The sequence below is a fragment of the Octopus sinensis genome, linkage group LG6, assembly GCF_006345805.1.
Source record: "Octopus sinensis linkage group LG6, ASM634580v1, whole genome shotgun sequence".
Taxonomy (NCBI): domain Eukaryota; kingdom Metazoa; phylum Mollusca; class Cephalopoda; order Octopoda; family Octopodidae; genus Octopus; species Octopus sinensis.
In genome coordinates this window covers 45,905,607-45,932,537 of record NC_043002.1, presented here as the reverse complement: position 1 = coordinate 45,932,537, position 26,931 = coordinate 45,905,607, and the positions used below count along the sequence as shown (strand labels likewise).

The following is a 26,931-nucleotide window of genomic DNA, read 5'->3' as shown; positions in this document are numbered from 1 at the left end:
AAAAGTTTTTGCAACAATTTCCGATATAACCGTAATCTACACCATCTGAAATGTATTTGAAGATAATTTTATCAAAAAGGTATCCATTTTCAGAAACGAAGTCGATGGGGCACATTTGTGTAGTTATGTCCTGTTTCGAAAAACAACAGGTTAGTCGATATAGTACCTAAAAAGTGACTCAAATAATATTGCACGATTCGTATAGCTGTTCCATTTGTTGTTAATGCCGCGCAACCTCGAAATTTTGAACTTTTTTCGAAATTTTTATTTTCCTATATTTTACATGACGGAGATTCTGAATATGCAAGAAACCACGTTTTCAAAATTTTAAATTCAATAGGCGCAGGAGTTCTGGGTTCAGTCCCACTGCGTGGCACCTTGGGCAAGTGTCTTCTACTGTAGCCTCGGGCCGACCAAAGCCTTGTGAGTGGATTTGGAAGACGGAAACTGAAAGAAGCCCGTCGTATATATGTATATATATATACATATATATATATATGTGTGTGTGTGAGTTTGTGTTTGTCCCTCCAACATCGTTTGACAACCGATGCTGGTGTGTTTACGTCCCCGTAACCTAGCGGTTCTGCAAAAGAGACCGATAGAATAAGTACTAGGCTTACAAAGAATAAGTTCTGGGGTCGATTTGCTCGACTAAAGGTGGTGCTCCAGCATGGCCGCAGTTAAATGACTGAAACAAGTAAAAGAGTAAGCATATAGATGTGTGTATAAAGAGATAGATATGAATGTCTTCCTGGTGCTAAAAACAACATTAACACCGTCTTCTATAGGACCGCCGCATTTAGTTGACAAATATATTTATGAATAAACGGATGGGGATAAATAGAAAGACAAATAAATAAATGGATGAAAAAGTTCAAAATTTTAAATTGGGGGAGGGGGTAAAATTTGAGCCTCTTATTAAACTTTATAACATTAATTATTAAGCATTAATATTTGTTTCTCATAAAATGGTGTATATTTAATTTACATTCAATTATTATTTACGATTATTTAAGGCAAACACAAGTAAAACGCAAATTCTTTTCACTTTAATGTTTTTGTCTTTATTTAATTTCGATTTGCACATGTTCGTCAATTTGCTACAATCTCTTTTAAGTAAACAAAATTTAAAATTTTAAATTGGGTGGGGGTGAACCTAAAAAAATTTGGCAGGGCATATTCGTAATCTCCGACATCTAAAACGTAGGAATCCGAAAAAAAAATTTCATGCATTTTTCAAGGAGAGGTGCGAAACTGCATTAAGTACCCGAAAAACACTCAAGCCGTAACCATCTCATGTTTGTTTTTTTTTGTTTTCCTTTTTAGGCATAGTGTAAGACTATAATAATATTCGAGAATTCCGGACTTGATAATTGATACATAGATATTTCTAAACTAACACTGGAAGTCCAATTCATTTTGATTTTTTATTTAGACTTAAGGTCCAGGGAAGGATTTATTAGATACCATCGACCAACAATATTTGACTGGTACTTGATTTTATCGACCTCGAAAAGATGAAAGGTAAAGTTAATGAATGGAAAGATTTCAACTCAAAACATAAATAGACCGGAACAAATACCATAAACAAGGTTTTTCCGACGCTATAACGATTCTGCCAACTCGCGTACAGTAAATGAAATTTGATGATTTATTGTAAGCAACACTGATTTGGGTTTCGGGTTCGGCCAGGGGCTAAAATCGTCGGCCAACAGAACTAATTCTAACTTAGTTCGAAATATTAACCAATAATAACAATAATGGTTTCAAATTTTGGCACAAGGTCAACGATTTTAGAGTGAGGAGTGAGTCATAAACATCGTCCCTAATATTTATGTTATCGACCTCAAAATGCTGAAAGGCAAAGTCAATCTCGACGGAAATTGAACTCGTGAACACGGATGAAATGCCACTAAGCATTTTGCCCAGAACGCTTACGATTCTGCCAGAACCAAAGATAATCCGAACCATGGATACTATTGAATTTCATTGATTATTACTGCGTACACAAAACCCTATAGAAATCGGTCTGAAACTCTGGAAATCTTATGTTCGTATTATAATGCCAACATGGCGAAGTTTCGCAACCGAAACTATGCCATAAACATGGGTATCTTATTCGAATGTACAAGAAAAAGGTATTAAAGAAATGAAAGATGTTTGTGTTAGTTTGTTATTAACAAGGAGAAATCTATGCGTTTCTAAAATACTACGATGCTGTCCGTGACAAAGAAAAACCAAAAATTTGAAATCAGGCACTGAAGATTTCACGTCGCTAAAATAGAGTATTTATAGCCATCTTCTTCTTCTTATTATTATTATTATTTTTACATAATTACTAGAATTCAAAAAAAGTGTTGATCTAAATAAACAATAGTCAATTCAGTGACAATATATCAAAATATTTCTGGATCGCAGAAACAAGTTTTAGGTACAATCACCTTCCTTTGAAATATTCCTATTTCGAATCGTCATCTTCTATATATTCGAAATATAGTTAAACCTTTAAGTACATTTAAGTATTAAGTAAATATCGTTATAATTAATATTCGTATAATATGATACACAGTTGAAAACAATACAACTGTCGTGAAATTTCTATACTGTTTATTTTTAATTTGAATGGCATAACGTTATTGAGACTTTATATTTATTGAATACATAAAATGAATACTTTAAAAAAAATAAATAAACTTCACGTAAACTTACGAAAACCGTGAGGATTTTGCAGAACGGTTTGATAAACGTTCACTCATGATTGCTTTAATTGTTAAGTATATCCAATATAGTGTTGGGGTTTCATATTTTTAAAAATAACCGCGATCTTCCGTCAACAGAAAATAGGTCTGGTTCGAGAATAGGAAGGAGTTTCATAAATTATCTCCCTTACTTGTTGACAGTTCATTAAACAACACATTACTCAGCCAGCAATATAACTATTTCTTTATTACCCACAAGGGGCTGAACATAGAGGGGACAAACATGGACAGACATAGGTATTAAGTCGATTATATCGACCCCAGTGCTTAACTGGTACTTAATTTATCGACCCCGAAAGGATGAAAGGCAAAGTCGACCTCGGCAGAATTTGAACTCACAACGTAACGGCAGACGAAATACCGCTAAGCATTTCGCCCGACGTGCTAACGATTCTGCTAGCTCGCCGCCAACAATATAACTTCCACTAAACAGGTGCCCCCATCAACCGCGCCCTGGATCATTTTGTACCGGGTCGCACAGAAAGAATAAATCTTAAAATTTAATTTCTATTTTATTGGCTATCGCAGTAGGCAGTATATGGGCATTATATATGTGACATACCAAGACATGTGTACCCCCCCCCCACTTCTACCACCCGATTTTGTTTCCTCATAACTTCCAGAAAAATAGATATTTTTTTGATGAAATTGTCTATAAATCTGCTGCAGATGGGGTAGGTTCCGATGACAACGGAATTTATTGTGAAAAAGATTTTGCGAGGTTTGGGAGAGAAGTTTCGGAAAATTCACATGGGTTGACTTTATTTCCTCATAACTTTCCGAAAAATTGATATTTTTAATGAAATTTTGGTAAATTTGGAAAATACACCCGCACGCAGTTCACTAAGTAAAAAAAAAGACCTCGAATTTTTCTCGTGGAATCAAGTACCCTGATCTTCTAATATGCCACAAACCTCTTACTTTGGTTTGGAAAAAAAGTGAGGTGGGGAATAGGACCCTTCCCCTTCCCGGAATTATTGGAAATGTTTTTTTCCGTTGAATGAATTTCTATAAAATTTCATTAATATGTATCCATTTTCCTGGAAGTTATGAAGGAAAAATTGGATCATGGGAATTTTCAGAAAGTCCTCTCCTCACCTTGTGTTCGTTTGTGCAAATTTTTGTTTTCACATTCGTTTTCTACACATTTTTTACTCCTATTAGACGGGGTTTTTCTCTCTATGACAGGGAGTTAAACTATATATTAACTACTTACAGTGACTTCCTAACATGCCACAAAACACTTTTTTTGTCCGGAAAATTGGGGGTGAGTGGGGTGGAACCCTCTGAAATTTCACCCCACCCCGCCATTTTTTTTCGCTGTTTCTTTCTTTACCCATATTTTTAGATAACATTTTGCTGAAATACATTTTCAAGAGTGTGGATTACATAAGATTGAAAATTCAAACAAGTTTGAAAAGAATAAGTGAAAATGCTATAGTTAGAGAAATTAGTGGTAACGAAGTCTGGGCAGCAGATATAAAGAATGCCACAAAATTCTTCTAAAGAAATGTTTTTCTAAACTTTACCAATATTAAGATTTGCTTGACTAAACATTCCAAGGCTGTGTCCCAGCATAATAGGGAGACATTGTATAATGTAGGCATGGAAATGTAATGCTTGAAAGAAGTCATCACTGGAATGCCTTTTATAGAGTACCATACCAAATATTTGGCAAGCTGTAAACCAGAATTGGCCTGGATTTCTGGATTTTCAGTAGACAGCTTAAGAACAAACCTAAAATATGAAATAACTATGAAAAGTAAAGAACCAAACTGCATTTAAGAGATTCAAATTAATACACTTAGAAAGCAGGGTCTGTTTGATATTTATTAATCCACTTGAAATTTTTTAAATATAACATATTGTACTATGTACACAGTATAATGTTTCCAAGATGAAAATTAAATGAAGAAAAAGTTAAAACCATAATTTTACTTAACAGATACAGGTACAAATTAATACGCTTTAAAGCAGGGCATGTTTAATTTTTAATAATCCCTCTTAAAAAAGGTAATGCATAAAACTATTTTAACACACCATATGCAAATTAACCAACTTCAAAACAGGGTCTGTTTGCTCAATACAGGGTACAGTATATTGTACAGTATTTCTGGATTTCTGGAAGCCAAATGAGTGATTCAATGCTGTATTAGGCCTGCTCAATCAGGACTGAACTGGAGTTAAAGAACAAAAGAAACCATCCATCACACAAATACACATACACACCCCCAAGGAAGAGAATAAGAATAGAGAGATGATAATGTAAAAAAACATGCTAACAAAGCGTAAGCTTTAAATGTAAATAAATGCCTAAAAAATTAAAGGGTTCATTTGTTTCAGCTTTGTGAAAAGGTGCAGATAAGAAATCTCATACACCATAGGAAATGAAAAAGTTACAAAAGTGGGGATAAAAGTGTTTTTTAAACAACTGAAATTTTGAGAAACACTTTTTATTCAGAATTGTAATTATCATAAACTGAAACACAGGAATAATTTTTAAACATAGAGTAAAAAAAAATCTACCAACTTTTCATCTGGAACTCTAACAGACTTAAACAAGTTTCAAATCATACAGGAAAAAAAAATTATTGAATAAACAGTTTCAATTCTTCACATGAAACAACAAACTTTATTTTACAAAAATTTTTCTCTGTTTCAGTAAAAAATATGATTTCCTTTTTTAGCAAATGTAAATAAATCTTCTTAAAGACTCCAAGTGCATTTTCAACATTTTTCTTTAACCCCTCCCCTGCCCCATCTCTCTATCTATCTGTCTATCTATCTCTTTATATAGATATAGATATGGTCGCCTTTGTGCGTGGCAGATGTGCTGGAACAATAAGCCTTAAGGACACTGAGATTTAGATTCTCTCAAATGCCCTGGAGGCCCTCTTGAAGTAGTAAATAGTTACCTTGGTGACCAAGCAATGGCAGTGAATGCTCTGAAAGTATTGTTTCTAGAGTAAGAATAAGATGGATGAAGTTCAGAAAGCTACTATCTCTGTTTGCAGCAAAAGGACTCTGTCTCAGGCTGAAAGGTAGATAGTATGACACCTTTGTATGAATGGCTATACTCTGTGGTAGTGAGACGTGGGCTCTGAAGGAGAGGACATGCCTAGACTAGAGAGGAATGAAGGGAGTACACTCTACTGGATGTGCAGCATCAATGTGCATGAACAACAAAGTGCCAATGTGTTGAGAGAAAAGTTGAGCATAAGAGGAATCAAATGCAGCATCCAAGACAGGAGACTACATTGATTTGGACATGTGATGCATATGAATGAAGACAGCTGTATAAAGATGTGACAGTCACTGAAAGTAGATGGTACCTGTGGAAGAGGGAGACCCAGGAAGATATGGGATGGAGTGGTAAGGATTGAACTCAGGATGTTGAGGCTCACAGAGGAAATGACAATGAACCAAGATATCTGATAATATGAGGTTCTAGACAAGATTCACTCATGTCAATGAACCTGGGTTCCAAAAGTGTTGTGTTCTACCCACACGTAACACCAAAGTTTTCACACACCCTACCCCAACAAAACAAAACTACTAACTCTCTGGCTGGGTAACCATGTATTTCCTCTACAACAGCACACCTGTTTCTGCCCTCATTCTCGATTACTCTCTCTCTCTCCCTCTCTCTCTCTCTCTCTCTCTCTCTCTCTCTATCTATCTATCTATCTATCTATCTTTCTCTTGCTGGGTAACCATGTACCTCGTCTACAACAAAGCATCTGTTTCTGTCTTTCTGTCACAAGATCACCTCCTCCAGTGCTCTCTCTTCTCTCAAAGATTACTTGTCTTGCAAAGTTATTTGGTGACCCTTCCAGTGCAGGTGCCACTGAAAAAGCTTCCACTCCACATTGTAAAGTGGTTGACATTTGGAAGGGCATCCAGCAGTAAAAACCATGCTGAAACTAACCTCACCTGTACTGGTGCCATGTAAAAAGCTCTCAACCCACTCTACAGAGCAGTTGGTGTTAGGAAGGGCATCCAACCATAAAAAAACTATGTCAGAACACACATATAAGAATGGCACAGCCTTCTGCCTGGTCAGCTCCTGTCAAACCATCCAACCCATGGCAGCATAGAAGGAGGATGTTAAACGACAATGATGACAACAATATATATATTATTCAGACCAGAAATTATATATATATTTCTTTATAGCCTACAGTGGGCTAAACATAGAGGAGACAAACAAGAACAGACAATGGGTTTAAGTCAATTGCATCGACCCCAGTGCATAACTGGTACTTTTTTAATTGACCCCAAAAGGAGGCAAGGCAAGTCAACCTCAGTGGAGTTACAACTCAAAATGTAACAGCAGACGAAATACTGCTAAGCATTTCGCCTGGTGTGCTAACAATTCTCTCAGTTCAAATTTGTTTGAGACAAATTTGAATCTGTAAATGCTTTTCACTAAAGTTACCACAAAGGAAAATTTTCACTTTAGACACTATGATCAACTTAGAACGACCTCAATACACTTGTGGATACATTATGAACTCTTTAGTTCTTATCACTAGCTACCGAGACAACTCTGAGTTTACTAGAAAGCTTTGCTTCCTTTATCAAAAATCGGCAAATATCATTTTACTGATTGCGCACACTAACAAGTTAGGACAGAAAATAAACTTTTGATCAGTTCAGATATGTTTAAACCTGTAAAGGTTTTTCACTACAGTTTGCCATGGAGAAAAGTTCTCAATTAAGACCTAAAAGGTGTTAGAACACTTTACTGGGTTCAGAATTCTGTCTATGGACTGGTGAATGCATTTCAAACTTTATAGTTCTTTATGTCTCAGTCATATTTGAACTGGCCTAAAGTTTGTTTATTTTCTGTCACTGCTTAATGCACCTAACCATATATTTGTCCTGATCTAGCAGCCAGTGAGCACAATAAGTATATAACATTTACTGATTTCTGATAAAGGAAACAAAGCTTTCCGGTAAGCTCAGAGATGTTGCTATTGGTATGTGGTGCTGAAGAGAACTAAAAAGTTTGAAATGGATCCACCAGTCCATAGAAGGTGCTCTAAGCTGACAATGGTTTTACAATACCTTTGTATTTTGAAGTGAGAATTTTTCTCTGCAGCAAACTGCAGTGAAAAGCCTTTAGAGGCTCAAATATATCTCAAACATATCTGAACAGGTCTAAAGTTTATTAACTGTCACTGCTTCATACACCTACCCCACCACTACATATATGTATGTATATTGTCATCGGCTTTGTCTCGTATCCAAGAATTCAGTTTCTTCTTTGCTGAATGCTTTCTTTATTGTGATGCTGTTGATGACTGTAGACCAACTCTTGCAACCTCGTATATGTATACACACACACATACATACATGCATACATACACACACACACACATGTATATAGATATATGTACACACATACATATATACATATATATATATATATATATATATATATATATATATATATATATATATGTATATATATATCGTTTGTAAAAAACATAAATCCTAAAGAAGAACACTGTAAGATATAGAGCAGTATATATTTAAAAAAATAAGCCACCCTTCCTCATTTTATACATATATATATACATATATATATATTACTGATGAAGGCTAGTTTAGGGTTACCCTGGATTTCTCACCATAAAGGGTACCTTTATGCTGTATCTTTAGACCCTGAGACCTGTTGGCCTATGGCCTTTTTAAAATATGGAGGGGGAAATGAGATATAAACGATGGGGATTATCTCCCTTTACTGCTGGTCATCAGCTTCTGGTTGTGTCATCCTCCTTCGGCTATGCCACCTGTTGGCTATGAGGGTAAAAGGTAGGGGGTTATCTCCTACTCCAGCTGTGATGTAATTATTGCTAATACCACTATTATCCTTTCTGGAGTTCAGTATGTTCCCTGGTACATGCGAGTTTTTCAGGATTTCCATGTGTTCAGTTACGCATAAATTGCAATGTTTCGTTCCATTGATGTACGGACCCAGACAGTGGAGGATTTTCCATGATATTGAGTATGGAATTCCATCTTCCTTCAGTTGCCAGAAGAGTGATAGAGGGAGTTAAGAGCCATAACAGGAAGGCTATCATTAGACTTTAAAATGGCTTTTGATTCAGTACATAGAGGAATGATGATGAATATACTTAAAGCATATGATATTCCACCAGGAATTCTGAGAGCAATTAGTAAGCTGTATGAGAACACCAGAGCAAAAATGATCACTCTTGATGGAGAGACAGAATACTTTGAAGTCAAAGCCAGAGTATTACATGGCAACACGCTTGCACCTTATCTCTTTGCCATAAGCATATATATGTATATTTTATTAATAATTGGCAGAAGTTACAGAGTAACTCAAAGGCTAAGAGTTTTATGCATTGGCACTTCTGTCGATTATAAATAAAATATATATGTACACATACACACTCATGTTTTGAGTTCTGTTTTTCTTTTTGTATCCCCAAACATATATACATAATTTGATGATGATTACATCTAAAAAGGAAATGCTTTATCTTCACCTTTGGTGAATGCAGTTTTTGACCATGAAGAATTGATATCACCAGACAGTATTGAACATGTTTTGACCCTGAACTGTAACATCCTCCCTCAATTGGGTCACCAGTGTTGGCTAAATCACTTCCTAGCTTGCAGATTAACTCCTCTCTCTTACTCTATAACAGTGGCTCCCAAAGTGGGTGGTACTGCTCCCTAGGGGGGAGGGGGTGGAAAGTTCCAAAGGGGCATTGAAGAAAAGTGGGGTGATAATGGGGTAGTCAAAAATAACAAAATAATAGGTTAATTAGGTTAAGTTTTATTTGTGAAATGCAGTTGTTTTGAATTTGCTTCAGAAAGAGGTCTATGTTTGTGGTGGTAAGTTGGGAGGAGGGTGCTAGGAATGTAGCCTGGGTGCCAGCCCCCAAAAGTTTGGGAACCACTGCTCTATAACCAGCAAGAGACTCCTTCTGCTGTTTTTCCCATCATGTACATAGCTACTTTTTCTCCTTTTTTTCTTTTATTTCAGTGGCTGCAAGCATTCTCCATACTGACTGGGCAGTGAATCCTCAACAGCCAACTTGGAATAGCCATGCCTATCAATCTTTCTCTCTGCAACTTTCCAAAAGATTCTGGTACTTTGCATGCTTCCATTCAAAGATTAGTTACCGCGTAAATAAAGTGAAACAATTCTCGTTTTAGATTGTGTTATCTTTTGAATTCAACATCGTAAATTGAATCATCATTTGTACCTCTACGTAGTTGTTCTACTTGCTAGAAATAGCAGCCGAATCTTTACCACATCGCACCGTTTTCTCTTAGTAAAAAAGAAAGTGTGTATTGCATGTAATGCTACATACAGTGTTAAAACAACGGGATAGTCACGGTTAGAAAGTTTTTAACCTTATCTGTTCAAGTAAGGCTGAATTGGTGCTAAACGTCAATATAATTTCTAACAGAAATACAAAGTCTCAAATTTGGGGGCGGTTATAGAAGATTGAATTGATGCTGGTATTTGAATTATGTTTAATTTTGTCAGAAGCATAGAAGACGACAATTTTATGCAATAATAAATTGACTATCAAAGGGCAGATAACTGTAAATAACTTATAGAAAGAACTCTTTAACGTTTTCCATAAATTACTTCCTTTCAGCCATATTAAAAATACTGTTTGCGTAGTGAATTTTTCTCTCCAATCTAATCGCAAGTAATCTCACGTTTTAATTATGTTTAATTTATTTCAAAATAATTGCTAATTTGCTCCTGTTAATGTAGATGTTGATTATAATTTTAGTTTAATTGTTAACATTTATTATACCACATACCATAGCTTTAATTAACCACGCTAATTTTTTTTTTTTTACCTTTTCAGAAATGGTAATTCGTTGCGATTTGGCCATTGGCCTGAAGAAGGGTCATAAGGTTACAAAATTACCTGGTCGAAAATTGAAACCTTCCAGACGAAAGGATGTAAGTTTATATTCAGATTCTACATTTCATGTCTCATACTCATTGTTGCAATGAAACACGTGTTTGAAAATATCTATCATTACTATTATTTGCATTTCGATATCTCCATATTAATTGTATTCTCATATATTTAGTTCATTTCAGCGAGATAAACTCGCCGACCCAGCTAAAACAATCGTCTGAGTATAATAGAAACTGTCGTATCATTAATAAGATTTATGAGCGGTAAACAATTTAGAGTGAACGATGTACTGAAGTGTTGGTCACACTGGAACGTCTTCGCGTTATTCTTTCTATAAAATTTAGATTTGTTACAGTCAGTATATTCACAATACTGAGCAATATATGCACAAATACTAATTACATGTCACCGTGTCCGTTTTGGTTTTACATTTTGCTTCTGAACGTTTCAGCGTATGCGAAACAAGTAATGTTATAGTTCTGGTATTTTGATTTTCACTGTTTTGAGTTGCCACGTATATGTATGTATGCTTCGTTTATAGTGTTTCAGGTGAAAGTAAAGAATACGTACATCCTTTATTTAGGGTTAGGGTTTTTGTTACGCCGAAAACGGGTGGTGTACGTATTCTTTACCTCCGCCATGTTTCATATTTGCGGGACGGTTTCAGAATTCGAGCATGTAGCATTGCAGTGCACGATGATCCTTGTATATTGTGCTCGTTTCGCTTCGACAACAAGCACTTATCACTTTGTTTGGCGGTCGGCGAAATGCACCTCCTTGGATTTTGGCCAGGAATTTTTGTTTTGAATCAAATTAAATACCCTATTTAAACTAGCATTTTGTGTGGACTCTGTAGAACGTGTATCCTTAGTCCTTAGACTGTGGCCATGAATTTTTAGTCGAATGAATGGACTCCAGAACTTAATTTTTTAAAGCCTGGTACTTATTCTGTCGGTCTCTTTCGCTGAACCGCTAAGTTACAAGGACGTAAATATCAACACCTGCTGTGAAACGGTGTTGGGATATACACACACACGTTTGTACGACAGGCTTCTTTCAGTTTCCGTCTACCAAATCAACCCACAAGGTCGGTTCGGGGCTATAATAGAAGACACTTGTCCAATGTTCCATGCAGTGGGACTGAACCTGGAATGATGTGGTTGAGAAGGAAGTTTCTTAACACAAGCCACCTGCACCTAATCATTACAACTGGTTCTCATCAGTGGCCCATTCGGCCCAGATTGGATTTTGTTGTAAAAGATTATGTGCAATAAATTTGTTATTCCTGCAATACACAAAGTATTTCAATAATTTTTAAATATGATTTCTAATTATAATTATAAAAATGCAATAGGATTTTTTAAATCTAGAATGGTTATGAGGATCTAGTCAAGTAAAATAGGAATCAGGAACTACAGGCAAAAAATAATTGAAAGGAAATATTTTTTTTGCTGTTCACAAAACAAAAATGACTTAGCTTCGGCAGTTAAGCTATCCCACCAGTATAAAAAAAATTCAGGCCTTGCAGCCTTGTAAAGCATTCTATTCTTCTTGCATAACACATTAACTGTGTTGTATATAGCGTGCATCAGTAAAAGACAATTATTAATGATAATAATGAAATTATTGTATACAGTGCTCAGGTGCACCACAACTGCTCCTGCATCCACCACAATCCGTTCTGTCAAGGAAAGATAAAACAGTTGCTAAACTCGTATTTAGATGTTTATTTCATGATGCAATTCAAGTGAAATTTGATGGCAAATTTTTAAAAAGTATACTACTATAGGTACATGACTAGACTAATATACTACTATAGGCACTTGACTAGATCCTGTCGGAGCCCTTCCCCATCTCCAACGGCATAAAGCAGGGTTGTGTCCTAGCACTGACTCTCTTCAGCATGATGCTCAAGCATGCAACTGAAGATCTGGAGACTGGGGAATATTGTCAGGTACCGTCTGGATGGCAGCCTCTTCAATCTACGGCGCCTCAAGACCCAGGAGAGGCTGATCTGAGACCTCTCTTCACATACAATGCTGCTGTTGTCGCCCACTCAGAGCAAGCTCTGCAGCTCATCATGTCCTGCTTTGCGGACGCCTCGCGACTCTGGCCTGGAGGTCAGCCTCAAGAAGATGGAGATACTTCACCTGCCTGCCCCACATCACTATCTGCGGTACCAAACTGAAATCAACACAGTTCACATACCTGGGCTGCGTCTTCTCATCTGATGCAGGGATTGACAATAGACTCTCTAAGGCAAATAGCTCCTTTGGTAGATTGTACAAACATCTTTGGCACAAGAATAACCTAAAGAACAAAACAAGGATCAGCGCCTACAGGGCCGTGGTTATCACCACTCTCTTCTACAGCTCAGAGACCTGGGTCACATATCACAGTCACATCTGTCTCCTCGAGCGCTTCCACCAGGGATGTCTCTGCACCATCCTCAACATACACTGGAGTTACTTCGTCACAAACATTGAAGTTTTGGAGCAGGCTGAAATCCCCAGCATAGAAGCCATGCTACTGAAGTACCACCTCGGATGGGCAGGGCATGTCTTTGGAATGGAGAACCATCGCCTTCCTAAGATTGCCCTGATTGGCAAAGTCTCTCACCACATGTCGTGTTGACCACCAATGCTGGGCAGACCGTCATGCATGGCACCACACAATCTTCAATGCGGTCAACAAGTTTAACCCTTTCGTTACTATATTTCTGACCCTTATGTGTTTCAATTAATTTCTAACATAATCATAAATTTAGTCTGGTTTCATTAACCCTTTAGTGTTCGCATTCTTCTGCCAAAATCAATGCCTTTTTATCCACATTGTTTTGAACTAATCACGCATTATCTTGTAGCTATGAGATTTTGATGAGGTAGCTGTTAATTTTTAAACCGATATAGTAGGGTTGGTGTGAGAGACCAGATCTGGCCAGTTTAAATGCTAAAGGGTTAAACAACTATAACTTTTTTATTTATCAATATATAAATGTGATTTTTGGAAGATAATTTAATGAAATGTTCTCAACCAATTCTATACTATAATTTTTGTCACAAAGTGACTAATTGCAGGTAGATACAGGTAAATTCAACAAAATACAAAATTATTAAAATTTTTGTTCAAACATCGCTATAGAAAATGGGTTATTAGCTAATATTCAATTGGGTATACAACAAAATTTTACTATAGAATTTGTTATTCTGGGTAACTTTCTGATACTCATAATAATATTTATGGCAAAATAGGCCTTAATTTCATTTACGGTTGTGGGAAATCACAAACTATCCTTTCTTTCACTTTGTTTACTTTTAGCGTAACGGTTCGTTTCCGCCGTAATTTTCTGATACCCATAATAATATTTATGGGTAACTTTCTGATACCCATAATAATATTTATGGCAAAATAGGCCTTAATTTCATTTAAGGTTGTGGGAAACAACAAACTATCCTTTCTTTCGCTTTGTTTACATTTAGCGTAACGGTTCGTTTCCGCCGTAATGATTTCAAATAGGCTCATTTGAAAAAGTAAAAAGATATAGTCTAAGGCTTTACTCTCCTAGGAAAGACTGTGGCTTGGTCCAGTTTCTTCAGAAAAATCACTGAAAGAAACAGTTTTTAAATTTTCACTCCATTCAGGTGCCAATTCATTTTTTTTATCGCTGTCGGAGCTCTCGGATTCATTATCAAATACCACGTGCTTTTTTTTTCAGTCATAGAGTTAGATTTATCAAGGTCTTCAGTAGAAAATCCTTCGAATTCTGACTCACTGCTTGATTGATATAATGAAATTCGTATCCATTTTTTGTCAGAATTACAAATTTTGAAAACACAATAGGAACAAATTTCTGAAAAAAATCTCCCAAAATTCACGGAATTAAAATTACACTTCGATCATTGTACAAAACTGTAGATGAACTGTTTACGAAGTATAATCACGTGTTTTCACGAATGTACTAAGGAGATTTGCTCTGATATTCTCATTTAAATATGAATAGCTAATTACGGGCGGCATGGTCACATGAACCAAAATTTTTTTCAGGCGGCTTTGGGCGGTTTGGTAACGAAAGGGTTAAAGAACACAGAAGTGATGTGCATAAAGACGAGACGCAGGAAGAAGGCCAGAGCCACCTCTAACATCACACTGGATGTTACCTTTGTGGATACTGCTCACAGACCTGCCTTTGCTGCATTGGACTTGTCAGTCATGAGCGTGCCTGCAGATGATGTGGACAACCTTCCTAATCTTCGTTCGCAAAGCCAAGCCATGACTGGCATGGCTGTGTGGTAACAAGCTTGCTTCCCAACCACATGGATTTGGTAGACAGAAACTGAAAGAAGTCCATCATATATGTGTGTCTGAGTTTGGCAAAAGAGACTGATCAAATAATTACCAGGCTTTCAAAAAAAGTACTGGGAGGGGCAGATCCATTCAACTAAAATTTCAAGGCAGTGCCCCAGCATGGCCTGAAACTAAAGAATAAAACAACTTGTTTCATTATCATTGTCATATAATGTCCATGTTGGATGATTTGACAATGACTGCATCATGTTCTCATGTCTGCTTTGCTTAGTTTCTATGTCTGGGTGCTAGCACTATTAAGCCACATTGTAGATCGCAAGTCTTGTGTGTGCTGAAGTCTTATGTTAGTTGCTGTTAAGGGAAGAGCTTATGATGGAGCAGGTTGTGTGGATGGTAGGTAGGTAAGCTACATTTGTCAAGATTGGGTAAAATTGTAGGGAGTGGGGCAGTGTGAGTATGGGGGATTGATTGAGATGCTCATATATATATATACACCCATACATACACACACACAATATACCCATGCAGTGCTTCCAAAAGTCAGTTTTTCTATGATGGAAGGTTTTCACGAGAAACTCATATTGCCAGGGTCTTGAAAGTAAAATTTTCAGAAATACTCCATAAATTGGGTAGAACAAACAAAAGAAATGGGGCTTTATACATGAGTATATATAGTCTGTTATTTTTGACAGAAATTAAGGCGGCGAGCTGGCAGAATCGTTAGTATGCCAGGCGAAATGCTTAGCAGTATTTCGTCTTCCGCTATGTCCTGAGTTCAATTTCCGCTGAGGTCGACTTTGCCTTTCATCCTTTCGGGGTCGATTATACAGAGTATATTGGGTGCATTTTACATAGCACTGGCACAGGGCTCATGGAGATGGGTCAGTAAATTGAAATTATTTTGATCCATTATAAGAAGTAAGGGAGCAATTTATCACACTTTATCATATGCATAACTATCTGGTCCTTGACTACTGACATTTTCTAATTCCTGTTCTGTGGCATGTTACTCATTACACATGCATAATTGTGTTTTCCTGGCTGTGCCATAAAGTAAATGAAAATGTGTTTTTATTTCTCATTATTATATGAAGATTTTGTTATCTTTTCAGAGGTCATCTAAGCACATGAAATTTGTCAGAGATCTTGTCCGTGAAGTTGTGGGATTCTCTCCATATGAAAAAAGATGTCAAGAATTGTTGAGAATTTCAAAAGACAAAAGAGCTCTAAAATTCTGTAAGAAAAGGGTGAGTTGATGCATTTTAAATTTTGTTTTAATGTCAATGATGGCTTCCTAGATTCAATTTACAAATTTTTAGAAACCTTTAACTTTAGCAAAAATTAATGCAGATATTCGAAATAGTGGATTAATTTTCTGAAATCCAAAAAGCAAACATGCTTTGAACATTGATTAGGTGGTAAAGGACAAATAAATGTGCTTAGCCACATATTTAATCTACACAATATGAAACCTATAAGTATTTTATGAACCTGTTGTGGAGGAACCGTATGGGATGAAATGGTGAGGCATGATCTTCAAACTTTGGGCCTCACAGAGGCAATTACTAGTGACTGAGACCTTTGGCAATATGCTGTGCTTGAGAAGACCTGTCAGACCAAGTGAAATCATAGTTGTGGCCAAGCTGGTGTCGTGTGAACAGCACCCGTGCCAGTGGCATGTGAAAAGCACCTTTTGAGTGTTGGCCCTCACAGAGGCAATGACTGAGACCTTTGGTATTATGTTGTGCTTTTGTATTATGTCAAACCAAGTAAAATTGCAGTCATGGCAGATACTGGTGTCACACAAATGGCATGTAAAGACGTCCATTACACTCTCCTAGTGGTTGGTGTTAGGAAGGGTATGCAGCCTTCCAGCTGGCCAGCCCTGATCAAACTGTCCAACCCATGCCAGCATGGACAATGGACACTAAATGCTGATGATAGAATCATTGGTTCAAAATTTTCTAATGAGCAAATCTTAATTTACTTTTCTAATGTTGAGCATGACATGGGAATGCCCATGCCTCTTGGGAAGAATAAATACTACAAATTGTATTTTTGTGCAAATGCTCCAGTTTATTGATTTTGAAGTGCACATAGGCACAAAATATAAATATGCAGATATTGACATGTATCCTCAATTTCCATCTACCAGCTTATTTTAATATGACCCAATATGATGTCTGCAAAGTTTGAGCAATAGGATGTGCCAAATTTCTCTAACACTTAGCTACGTTGTTTAGAGAGAGTGAGTATGGTTAATTTAATCAACTCTCAGATGACAAAGTAAAATCAACTTGGATATTTATAATTCATGTACAGAGGTATAACTAAATAGCATAAGGCAATTAGTCCACTGCTGCTATTTCTGCTTTTAACCCCTTTGCTACCATATTTCTGTTGAAATCAACTGCTTTTGTTTCAGTTCATTTTTAAACTAGTGAAGAATTTGTCAAAATAACTCATTTTTAAGCTGGTGTCTGGAACATAAGTTACCATGAAATTTTGATAGGTTTTAATTTAGATGTCGTTAAAACTAGAAGCTTATATCATAGAATTAGGAGCAGTCTTAGGTAGGTTAGTATCAAAAGTTAAAAGTAATGGAGTGTTTTTATGTACCATTATATTTTCTGTTAGACTATGAGTTGATGCACAATGTTTATTGCTATTTACTTTCTGATTTCAGCTTGGAACACATTTACGTGCCAAAGCCAAACGTGAAGAAATGCAAATTATGTTGCAGAAAATGAGAAAAGCACAGCAACAGGCAGCAGCCGCAGCATCACATAAATAATTCTATTAAAAAAAGTGGAATAAAATATGAAAATTTAAGACTGTAATCTATGCGTTTTGTTTAAATGCTTTCAGGCTGTGGTATCTTGTCCAGGGAAAGTTTCCTTGAGACATAGTGTGTTAGATACCTCAAAATCAGGTGAAATAAACCATTCCATAAGTGAATGAGTACAGTAGATATCGATATTGCTCTGTTATTTAAGCTCATTGGTACCATAGACTTAGTCACCCTCAAAATCATTTCAGTCAGGTCCATATAATAAGCATGGGAAAATGCTCATTAAAACAATGGTTTTTGCAGTTTGACAGGCTTCATCTTGAATATTGTACCTAGTGATTGAAGTAATACTTTTATCATTTGATGTTCACATATCACAATTACTACACTTCATGGTTTCCTTGCACAATGTTACATCTGAACGTTTCTGAATTTATTAAATTCTCTAAAAATGTTTACCACAGATAAAATTTCAATGAGATTGTTCTTCAATCAGCTACCTACTTTCAAATCTAGACATCAGTTTTTGTCAATGAGATACAAAAAATATCAATCCTCTAAATGGTTGCTCAGCCTGAATGAAAAAATACCTTGCACTTACAGTACAATAGTTATACATAACTCTTGCTCGGTTGTAGATAATTTTGCTTTGGTAATTATACAACATAAACGTGCCTTTCCTCTTGTTTGTAAGTAAAGTTAGTAACAAGACAATATCTAGTTCTTTGGATAATGGCACAAAAGTCTACCTAGAAAGTGTTGGCTTTACTTCATATCTTATTTAGTCATACTTTATTTGAATTAATTTATAAAATTCCATGTTATTTTAGATAATTTTTGCCTTTCCGCATATATCATGATATATAAATATAACCTGTCTGATAAAGCAGTAATTCTTAAGAACTGATACTGGATAGACAGAAATCTTCAACATATCGTCTCTTTTAGCTCTTTAGTATTCAGGTTACTCCTGAAATTTAATGCTTAAGTATCCACATTTTTTAATTAATTATGCACTATCTTGTAGCTTTGAGATTTCAATGATGTCATTGGTTATTTTTAGAATGACACTAGGGTTGGTGTAAGAGGTTAGATCTGGCCAGTTTGAGCAGGTGGAATATTTGACCTGGTTAAATGGTGAATATTACATGTGTGATAAAATGGACTTGTTCCATGCTGTAATGAGATTAGCAGTAAGGCAAGGGTATCCAACTATTGAAATAACATACACAACAAAGGCAGTTTTTGTGTTGCTATGTGTGTACTAGGTGATGAACTGCAACGCATGAAAACAGACAAACTGGTGATGATGTCGAATAGTTTTATAAAACACTATTTCAATTTACCTTCTACTAATTAGTGTATTTAGGTAAGGGTACAAGCTTTCAGGAGTGGTTATAGTTTATTGAATTGGTCCCCAGTACATACCTGACATTTCAATGTCCTTAGAAGGATAAAGAGCAGAACAACAAACATTTTTTGTTTTTTTATAACCAGTAAGCAAGTGTGAAAGATAATATCAATTGTTATTGTGAATTCATTAGATAACCCTTTCTACTACAGGTACAAGGCCTGAAATTTTTGGGAAAGGGGCTAATCAATTACATCGTTCCGAGTGTTCAACTGGTACTTAATTTATTAACCCTGAAGAGATGACAGGTGCAGTTTGAACTCAGGATGTATGAAATGCTAAGCATTTTGTGTAGTGTGCCAAAAATGTTGTTGGCTTTCCACTTTAACTCATTCAATAATAATGGTTTCAAATTTTGGCACAAGGCCAGCAGTTTTATGGGGAAAGACAACTGCTTGAGACTCCAACATTTTTGACTAACATCAGGCATGACTCTTTCAGTGACTCTGTGTTTTGTCTGATAGTTTTTCAAACAATATAATATAAAATGTCTACAAAGAAGAAATTGTTTTCATCTGCTCCTCAAACTTCCATGAAGCAAAGAAAGGTCATCAACCTTGACACAAAAATTATGGTGATTAGACAGCACGAAGGAGGAAAGAAAGTGAATGAGATCTCATGTAAACTGAAGTTATCACACTCTACTGTTTCAACAATTTTGAAGATAAAGAAAGGATTCATGAAGCTGTAAAAGGTTTAGCACCTGTACAATTTACAGTTATAACAAAGCAGCAGACTGGGCCCATCCACAAAATGTAAAAATTGCTACAAATTTGGATTGAATATCAGATGCAAAAACAGATACCGTTAAGTCTTTTCAGTGTTCTGAAGAATACAGTCAAGAATTTTTAACAAGAACTGCTTCAAAAGATTTAAAGAAAGTTCCAACATCATAATGTTTGAGTGACTGGAGAAGTGGCAAGTGCAGATTAGGAAGTAGCTGGTAAATTTGTTAGCTATTTGAACGAAATAATTACGGATGAAGGCTATCCAGCAGAGCAGATTTTTAACATAGATGAAACAGGAGTGTTTTGGAAATGCATGCCAGCACGCACTTACATCAACAGAGAAGCCAAATGCATGCCTGGATTTAAAGCGATTAAGGACAGACTGACTCTGCTGCTTGGCAGGAACTTTGTAGGGTCTAAGATGAAACCTTTCTTAATTTACCACTTAGAAAACTCGCATGCATTCAAGAATGTAGATAAGCACACATTACCCATTTATTTTCGTTCTCAGCCTAAAGCATAGATGACATGAGGACTGTTTGAAGACTGGTTTCTGAATTGTTTTATTCCTCAAGTTCGTGGATATTGTTTGGAGAGAGGAATTCCTTTGAAGATTTTATTGCTTCTGGATAATGTGCCTGGACATCCATCTCATCTATCGGATCTTTGCTCCAACATGAAAGTGGTGTTTTTTCTGTTGAACACAACTCCACTCATCCAGCCAGTGGATCAAGGTTCAATTGCTATACTGTTGGCTAACTATCTTCAAGCCATAGAGCCACCAACCAAGGCCTATCACCGCAAGAATTTTGGATAAAGTACAATATTCTGACATTTATCAAGAATATTGCTACCACTTGGAAAGCTGTTACAAAGAAATGCATGAAAGGCGTCTGGAAAAATTGTGTTGGAAAATGCCTTGTTGACACTCTTGATGGATTTAACAGTGAACATGAACTTGAAATGATTCACAGGAAAATAGTAAAACTGGCTAAAGATCTGGAGTGTGTGAAGTGGAAAATATCAAAGATTTGCTAGCCCAAAAATTCAAAGAGCTTATTGAATTGGAGAAAGAAGAGGTGGTACCAGAAAAGAGTTTTACTACAAAAGGATTATCAGAAGGTTTATTTCAACTGAATAAACTTCTTGCACACTTTGAAGCAATGGACCCAAACATCGAATGATTTGCAAGGATTAAACGGATGGCATACAATGTGTTTCATCCGTATTATGAAATTTATGAAGAGAAAAAGAAACGAACAATTCAGACAAAGCTTACCATATTTATCAAAAAACTAACTCCAGCTACTACAACTTTTGCCTCAGTAAATGACATCAAAGATCCACTGCCAAGCACCTGTCTACAATAAATTTTTTTATAAGTTTTGAAGCTACATTGTGTATTTCTTGTATTTGCATTCTTTGGTACTTTTCTATGAACAAATAACACTGTTGTAGTGTAATACAGAATGCTGTGTGTGACTTTTACCTGAGACTGTACCTTAAGAATGTAAAGATATAAAACAAAGCTATGTAGGCCTATAGGTCGACTTGCAATCAGTCAGTCGGAACCAATTGTGGTCGTAAGTCGATGACAACCTGTATCAGTCATTCCTTACTTAGGTGTTTCTTCTTTCATAAAAGCTTTTTTTTGCTGTCATGACATTTTTTGTGAAACATTTTCAGGAGACAAGTCTACTCTTGTCTAGTAGAAAAGAAAAATAAATAAAATAAATCTTCTGAGAAGCAGCTGCTGAAATAGCTTCCTACTTGCAGAATGAGGCAATTAGGTGTGGCTGTTTAAATGCTGACAATTTGGCACTACTGACAAGACATTCAAAATATTTTGGTGACAGCACATCTTTGCACTGGAAGCAAACATATGCACAGTAACATACATATGTATACACACACACACATTATATATATATATATATATATATATATATCATCATCATCATCATCTGATGCCTCATATACCCAGTTTTTCTTTCAAATCATTTACACTCTGTCATATATGCACACTGACATTACCTATCCAACAGAGCATACTGGCTTCATTTCTTTCAAACTCTTGCATATCCTCAGTTGTCATAGCTCATGTCTCACTGCCATGTAGCATATCCGTTCATACACAGGCATCACACAATCTGTCTTTCACTTTGAGGGAGAGTCCTTCATTATTAACAAAGGTAGTAACTCTCTGAACTTCGCCCAGCTGATTCTTATACTAGCAACCATGCTTTTGGAAGAACTTCCTCCAGTACTAACTTGGTCACCTAAGTAATGGTAACTGTCTACTACTTCTAAGGATCCTTGTGGTCTTTGCTAAATTAACTCTAAGGCCCTTTGATTCCTGTCCATGCTTCCATACCTGAAATTTCTTCTCTAGTTCTGGTAGTGATTCAGCAATAAGAACAAGGTCATCAGCATAGAGGAGCTCCCAAGAGCAGCCAGTCTAAAATTCCTGAGTTATAGCTTGGAGGACTGTGATAAACAAGAGGAGGCTAAGAAACAATCCCTAGTGGACTCCTACTTTTACACTAAATTCCTTGCTATACTCATTGGTAAATCTCACCTTACTAACATCCCTGTACATGACTTGTACAGCTCTCACCAACCACTCATCTATCCTTAGCTTTTGCACTGTCCACCAGTAAAGGGAGCCTGGGGACCCTGTCAAATGCTTTCTCCATGTCCACAAAAGCTGGATACAGTGGTTTATTTTTGGCCAAGTATTTTTCCTGCAGTTGCCTCACCAGGAAGAGAGCATTGGTGGTGCTTTTTCCTGGCACAAATCTAAACTGCACCTCATCTATGCTCACTCTCCTAATTAATTGAGCTATGACCCTTTCAGCAACTTTCATCACCTGGTCGAGCAATTTGATGCTTCTGTAATTATTTCTCTCTAGGACATCACCCTTGCCTTTGTAGCAGTTGACTATAATGCTGCTAGCACCAGTCAATTGGTATGACTCCTTTGTGGACAACCTGATTAACTATATAGGTGACCAGGTCATATCCCACTCCACCAGATATTTTAACCATCTCACCTCTGATTTCTGATGGACCAGAGGTTTTCCCTGTCTTTATATCTTTAATTGCTTTATCTACTAAGCTACTGTTGATTCAGATAGCCAGCCTCTCTGTTGGATCCTCATTAGCAGGCTCTCCTCCCTTGCATTCTCTACATTTAGCAACCTTTCATAGTGGCACTTCCAAGCCTCCTCATTTGAAGAATCACTAACTGCAAGTGAGTCATAATCCATGCGAACGTATTTCTCTCCTACCACATCACTATTTTCTCTGACACACTGTCTCGCAATCCAAAACACTTCAAGCCTCTGGTCCCCGTGTCGCTGAGCATTGACAATCTTCTTCCTTTCTGCTTCTCTTCTGGCTAAGTATACCTGTCTTCTAGCCTCTCTTCTAGCTACCTGATGTAGTTCTCTGCTCCCACCATTCTTCCAGTCCTTCCATGTCTGGTTTTTTGCTCTAACTGCCTTGTCTACAACATTGTTACCCTAGGTCTGGTTGGGACTTTGCACCAGCCACAGATTTGGTCTGTGGCACTCAGCAAGCTGTCCCACAGGAGCTCTCAATTGCCCTCTATGTTACAAGACTGTAGTTCCTCTTCCTTCTTGATAAATTCGTCAATTAGTATGTCCCTAAATCTCAGACCATTTAAAGGATACTTAAGCTCCCAAATCCTTCTTCTCCAGATTGGTCTGATTCTTGGAATCTTAGCTTGAAGTCTAAAGTCACTGATAACTAATCTATGTGGGGGTTGGGGAAGGTCTTTGCATTTATGAGCAACCATGTATCTCACTTTCTGGTGAGAATGTAATCAATCTGACTAGTTTGGTTACACACACACACACACACACGTAGATAGATAGACAGACAGATAAGCAGCGAGAAAGAGAGAGAATGGAAGAAAGAAAGAGAGACATTACACATGCATATGAACATAATCGAATGCTCACACAGAAAGAGAGACAGACAGACAAATAGACAAAATTAAAGAAACATTAAAATGTTTGATGTCAAATAAGTCAGTTGAATTAATGATGCCATACAATAGTGCCAAAACACTTGTGCCAGGATGTCTTATCTTCCTACTTGGTGTCTCTCTTTGTAACAATAGTAGTAGCTATGATGATATCCTGATTATAAACTCTAGCATTCTTTCAAGTTAAATCCAGAACTCTGCCTTGCATCCAAGTCCAGCATTTTATTTTCCAGGAGTCAAACATTGTTTGACATAATTCCAGAAAAAGAAAAATATCCAGATCTTATCATCCATCTTTTATCTTTTATTTGTTTCAGTCATTGGACTGTGGCCATGCTGAGGCAATGCCTTGAAGGGTTTTAGTCAAATGAATTGATTCCTGTACTTATTTTTTAAAGACTAGTACTTATTCTGTAGGTCTTTTTTGCTGAATTGCTAGGTTACATAAACATAAACAACATTGGATGTCAAACAGTAGTGAGGGACAAACACAGACACAAAGACACACACACATAGATATGTACATACATACATATGTATGTATGTATGTGTGTATATATGTATGTGTATATATATATATATATATATATATATATCATCATCATCATCATCGTTTAGCGTCCACTTTCCATGCTAGCATGGGTTGGACGGTTCAACTGGGGTCTGGGAAGAAGTCTGCACCAGGCCCAGTCTGATCTGGCAATGTTTCTACGGCTGGATGCCCTTCCAAACGCCAACCACTTTGTGAGTGTAGTGGGTGCTTTTTATGTGCCACTGGCACAGGTGCCAGACGAAGTTGGCAAACGGCCACAATTGGATGGTGCTTTTTATGTGCCACCAGCACGAGGGCCAGGCGAGGCTCACAACGGCCATGAACGGATAGTGCTTTTTATGTGCCACCGGCACGAGGCCAGTCGGGCCGGCGTTGGCAACAGCCATGTTCGGATGGATCTCTTACGTGCCACCGGCACTGGTATCACAGCTGTAATTTCCATTGATGTTGATCGATTTCGGTTCTCACTTGCCTCAACAGGTCTTCACAAGTAGAGTTTTGTGTCCCAAGAAGGAAAGGTATGCATAAGTGGACTGGCTACATCCCATGTAGAGGCCACAGGTTATGGTCTCACTTGTCCTGCCGGGTCTTCTCATGCACAGCATACTTCCAAAGATCTCGGTCTCAAGTCATTTCCTCAGTGAGACCTAAAGTTCGAAGGTCGTGCTTCACCACCTCGTCCCAGGTTTTCCTGGGTCTGCCTCTTCCACAGGTTCCCTCAACCGCTAGGGTGTGGCACGTTTTCACACAACTATCTTCATCCATTCTCGCCACATGACCATGCCAGTGCAAACGTCTCTCTTGCACACCACGACTGAAGCTTCTTAGGTCCAGCTTTTCTCTCAAGGTATCTCATATATATATATATATATATATATATATATATATATATACATATACATACACACACAGACATGCACAACAACAACAGGCATCTTTCAATTTCTATCTACCAAATCCACTCACAAGGGGTTTGGTCAGCTTGGGGCTATAGTAGAACTACATGGTGGGACTGAACCCAGAACCATGTAGTTGGGAAGCCAACTCTTTAAGATACAGCCACTGCATCATTAAAGTTTTTTGAAAGCATTTGAGACAGAACTGCCATGAAGATGCATTCCTTAGCCATGAGTTCTAATTCTTAAAGAGATTGACTGATTCAGTTGCCTGTTATTCTTGAGTTATAAATTGATGTCTCACAAAAACCTTGCTCACTAGTTTAACACTGATACCCTTCAGACAATTTATCTTGTCTTTGTATTTGTTACAGTCTATGAAATTTACAAGATTGAGCAATCTGTCAAACTCAGATGTTACTTCAGCATACAGTCTATTGCAGTATCTGTACTATATGAGGGTTGGTTGAAATGTTCATTGGCTGACTGAAGGAGTGATGCTAGAACTGTAAAATCTTGCATGCATTAATTTCAACTCTTCTTATTAATAAGTGCATTGTTTTTTTACCAGATAAACTGACATTTGACTGTTCAAAGAAGACTTCAAAAGTAACTAGTAGCAAAAATCAACAAAATTTAGCATTGTAGTGTTATCAAGTACATGTGGAAAAAGGGTTTAGACCCCAAGGACATTCATGCTGACATGCCTTCTATATTAGGGGATGATGCTCCAGCTTTATCAACAGGCGTAGGAGTGGCTGTGTGGTAAGTAAGTTGCTTGCTTATGAACCACATGGTTCCAGGTTCAGTTCCACTGTGTGGCAACTTGGGCAAGTGTCTTCTACTATTGCCTCGGGCCGACCAAAGCCTTGTGAGTGGATTGGTAGATGGAAACTGAAAGAAACCCGTCGCATATATGTATATATATATATGTATGTGTGTGTATACGTTTGTGTGTCTGTGTTTGTCCCCCCCAACATCGCTTGACAACCGATGCTGGTGTGTTTACGTCCCTGAAACTTAGTGGTTTGGCAAAAGAGACCGATAGAATAAGTACTAGGCTTACAAAGAATAAGTCCTGGGGTCGATTTGCTCGACTAAAAGTGGTGCTCCAGCATGGCCACAGTCAAATGACTGAAACAAGTAAAAGAGTGCAAAAGAGAGCAGCTGAATTTAGGAGGGGAAAAGAATCTTGAAGATCACCCAAATCTGGACATCATGTAGCTGTCACTGTTGAGGAAAACATTGTCTGTGTTCACGACATGGTGATGGATGACCAATAAATCAAATAACCAATGCTATTAGCATATCCCATGAGAAAGATGAGAGTATTCTGCACCATGAACTTGGCATGATGACGGTTTTTGCTTGGTGGGTGCTATGTCTTGTGGTATCTGATTAAAAGTACACCAAACTGATCACATCATGGGAAAATATGACATTGTTTGAGGAAGATCCAGCAGGCTTCCTTGAACATTTCTGAAGCCAGGATGAGTGTTGGGTTTATCACTTTGAACCAGAGACAAAGAGACAATCCATGCAGTGGAA

The 26,931-nt window shown here is 37.1% G+C and overlaps 2 protein-coding genes across 5 annotated transcripts in view; one reads left to right on the top strand and one right to left on the bottom strand.

Moving 5' to 3' along the window:
• The window catches only part of LOC115213109 (claspin-like), a 43,040-nt gene extending 40,154 nt beyond the window's left edge, over positions 1–2,886 (bottom strand). For 2 of the 3 annotated variants that reach the window (XM_036503866.1, XM_029782036.2), the window contains exon 1: positions 2,710–2,884. In XM_036503866.1, coding sequence (XP_036359759.1) covers positions 2,710–2,756 — 47 coding nt within the window. In that variant the 5' untranslated portion in view covers positions 2,757–2,884. Of the gene's footprint in view, positions 1–2,709 lie in introns of all 3 variants that reach the window. The other variant, XM_036503867.1, reaches the window with a different exon arrangement.
• A 7,436-nt stretch (positions 2,887–10,322) lies between these two features.
• Positions 10,323–17,832, top strand: LOC115213140 (60S ribosomal protein L36). 2 transcript variants are annotated; one of them, XM_029782073.2, is made up of 4 exons: positions 10,323–10,462; positions 10,628–10,725; positions 16,105–16,239; positions 17,679–17,832. In XM_029782073.2, the coding sequence occupies exons 2-4, from the start codon at positions 10,630–10,632 to the stop codon at positions 17,784–17,786; spliced, it is 339 nt and encodes a 112-aa protein (XP_029637933.1). In that variant the 5' UTR covers positions 10,323–10,462; positions 10,628–10,629; the 3' UTR covers positions 17,787–17,832. The 2 variants fall into 2 exon arrangements, with proteins under 2 accessions (XP_029637933.1, XP_036359761.1); XM_036503868.1 differs by having other exon boundaries at positions 10,387–10,458.
• The last annotated feature ends 9,099 nt before the right edge of the window (positions 17,833–26,931 follow it).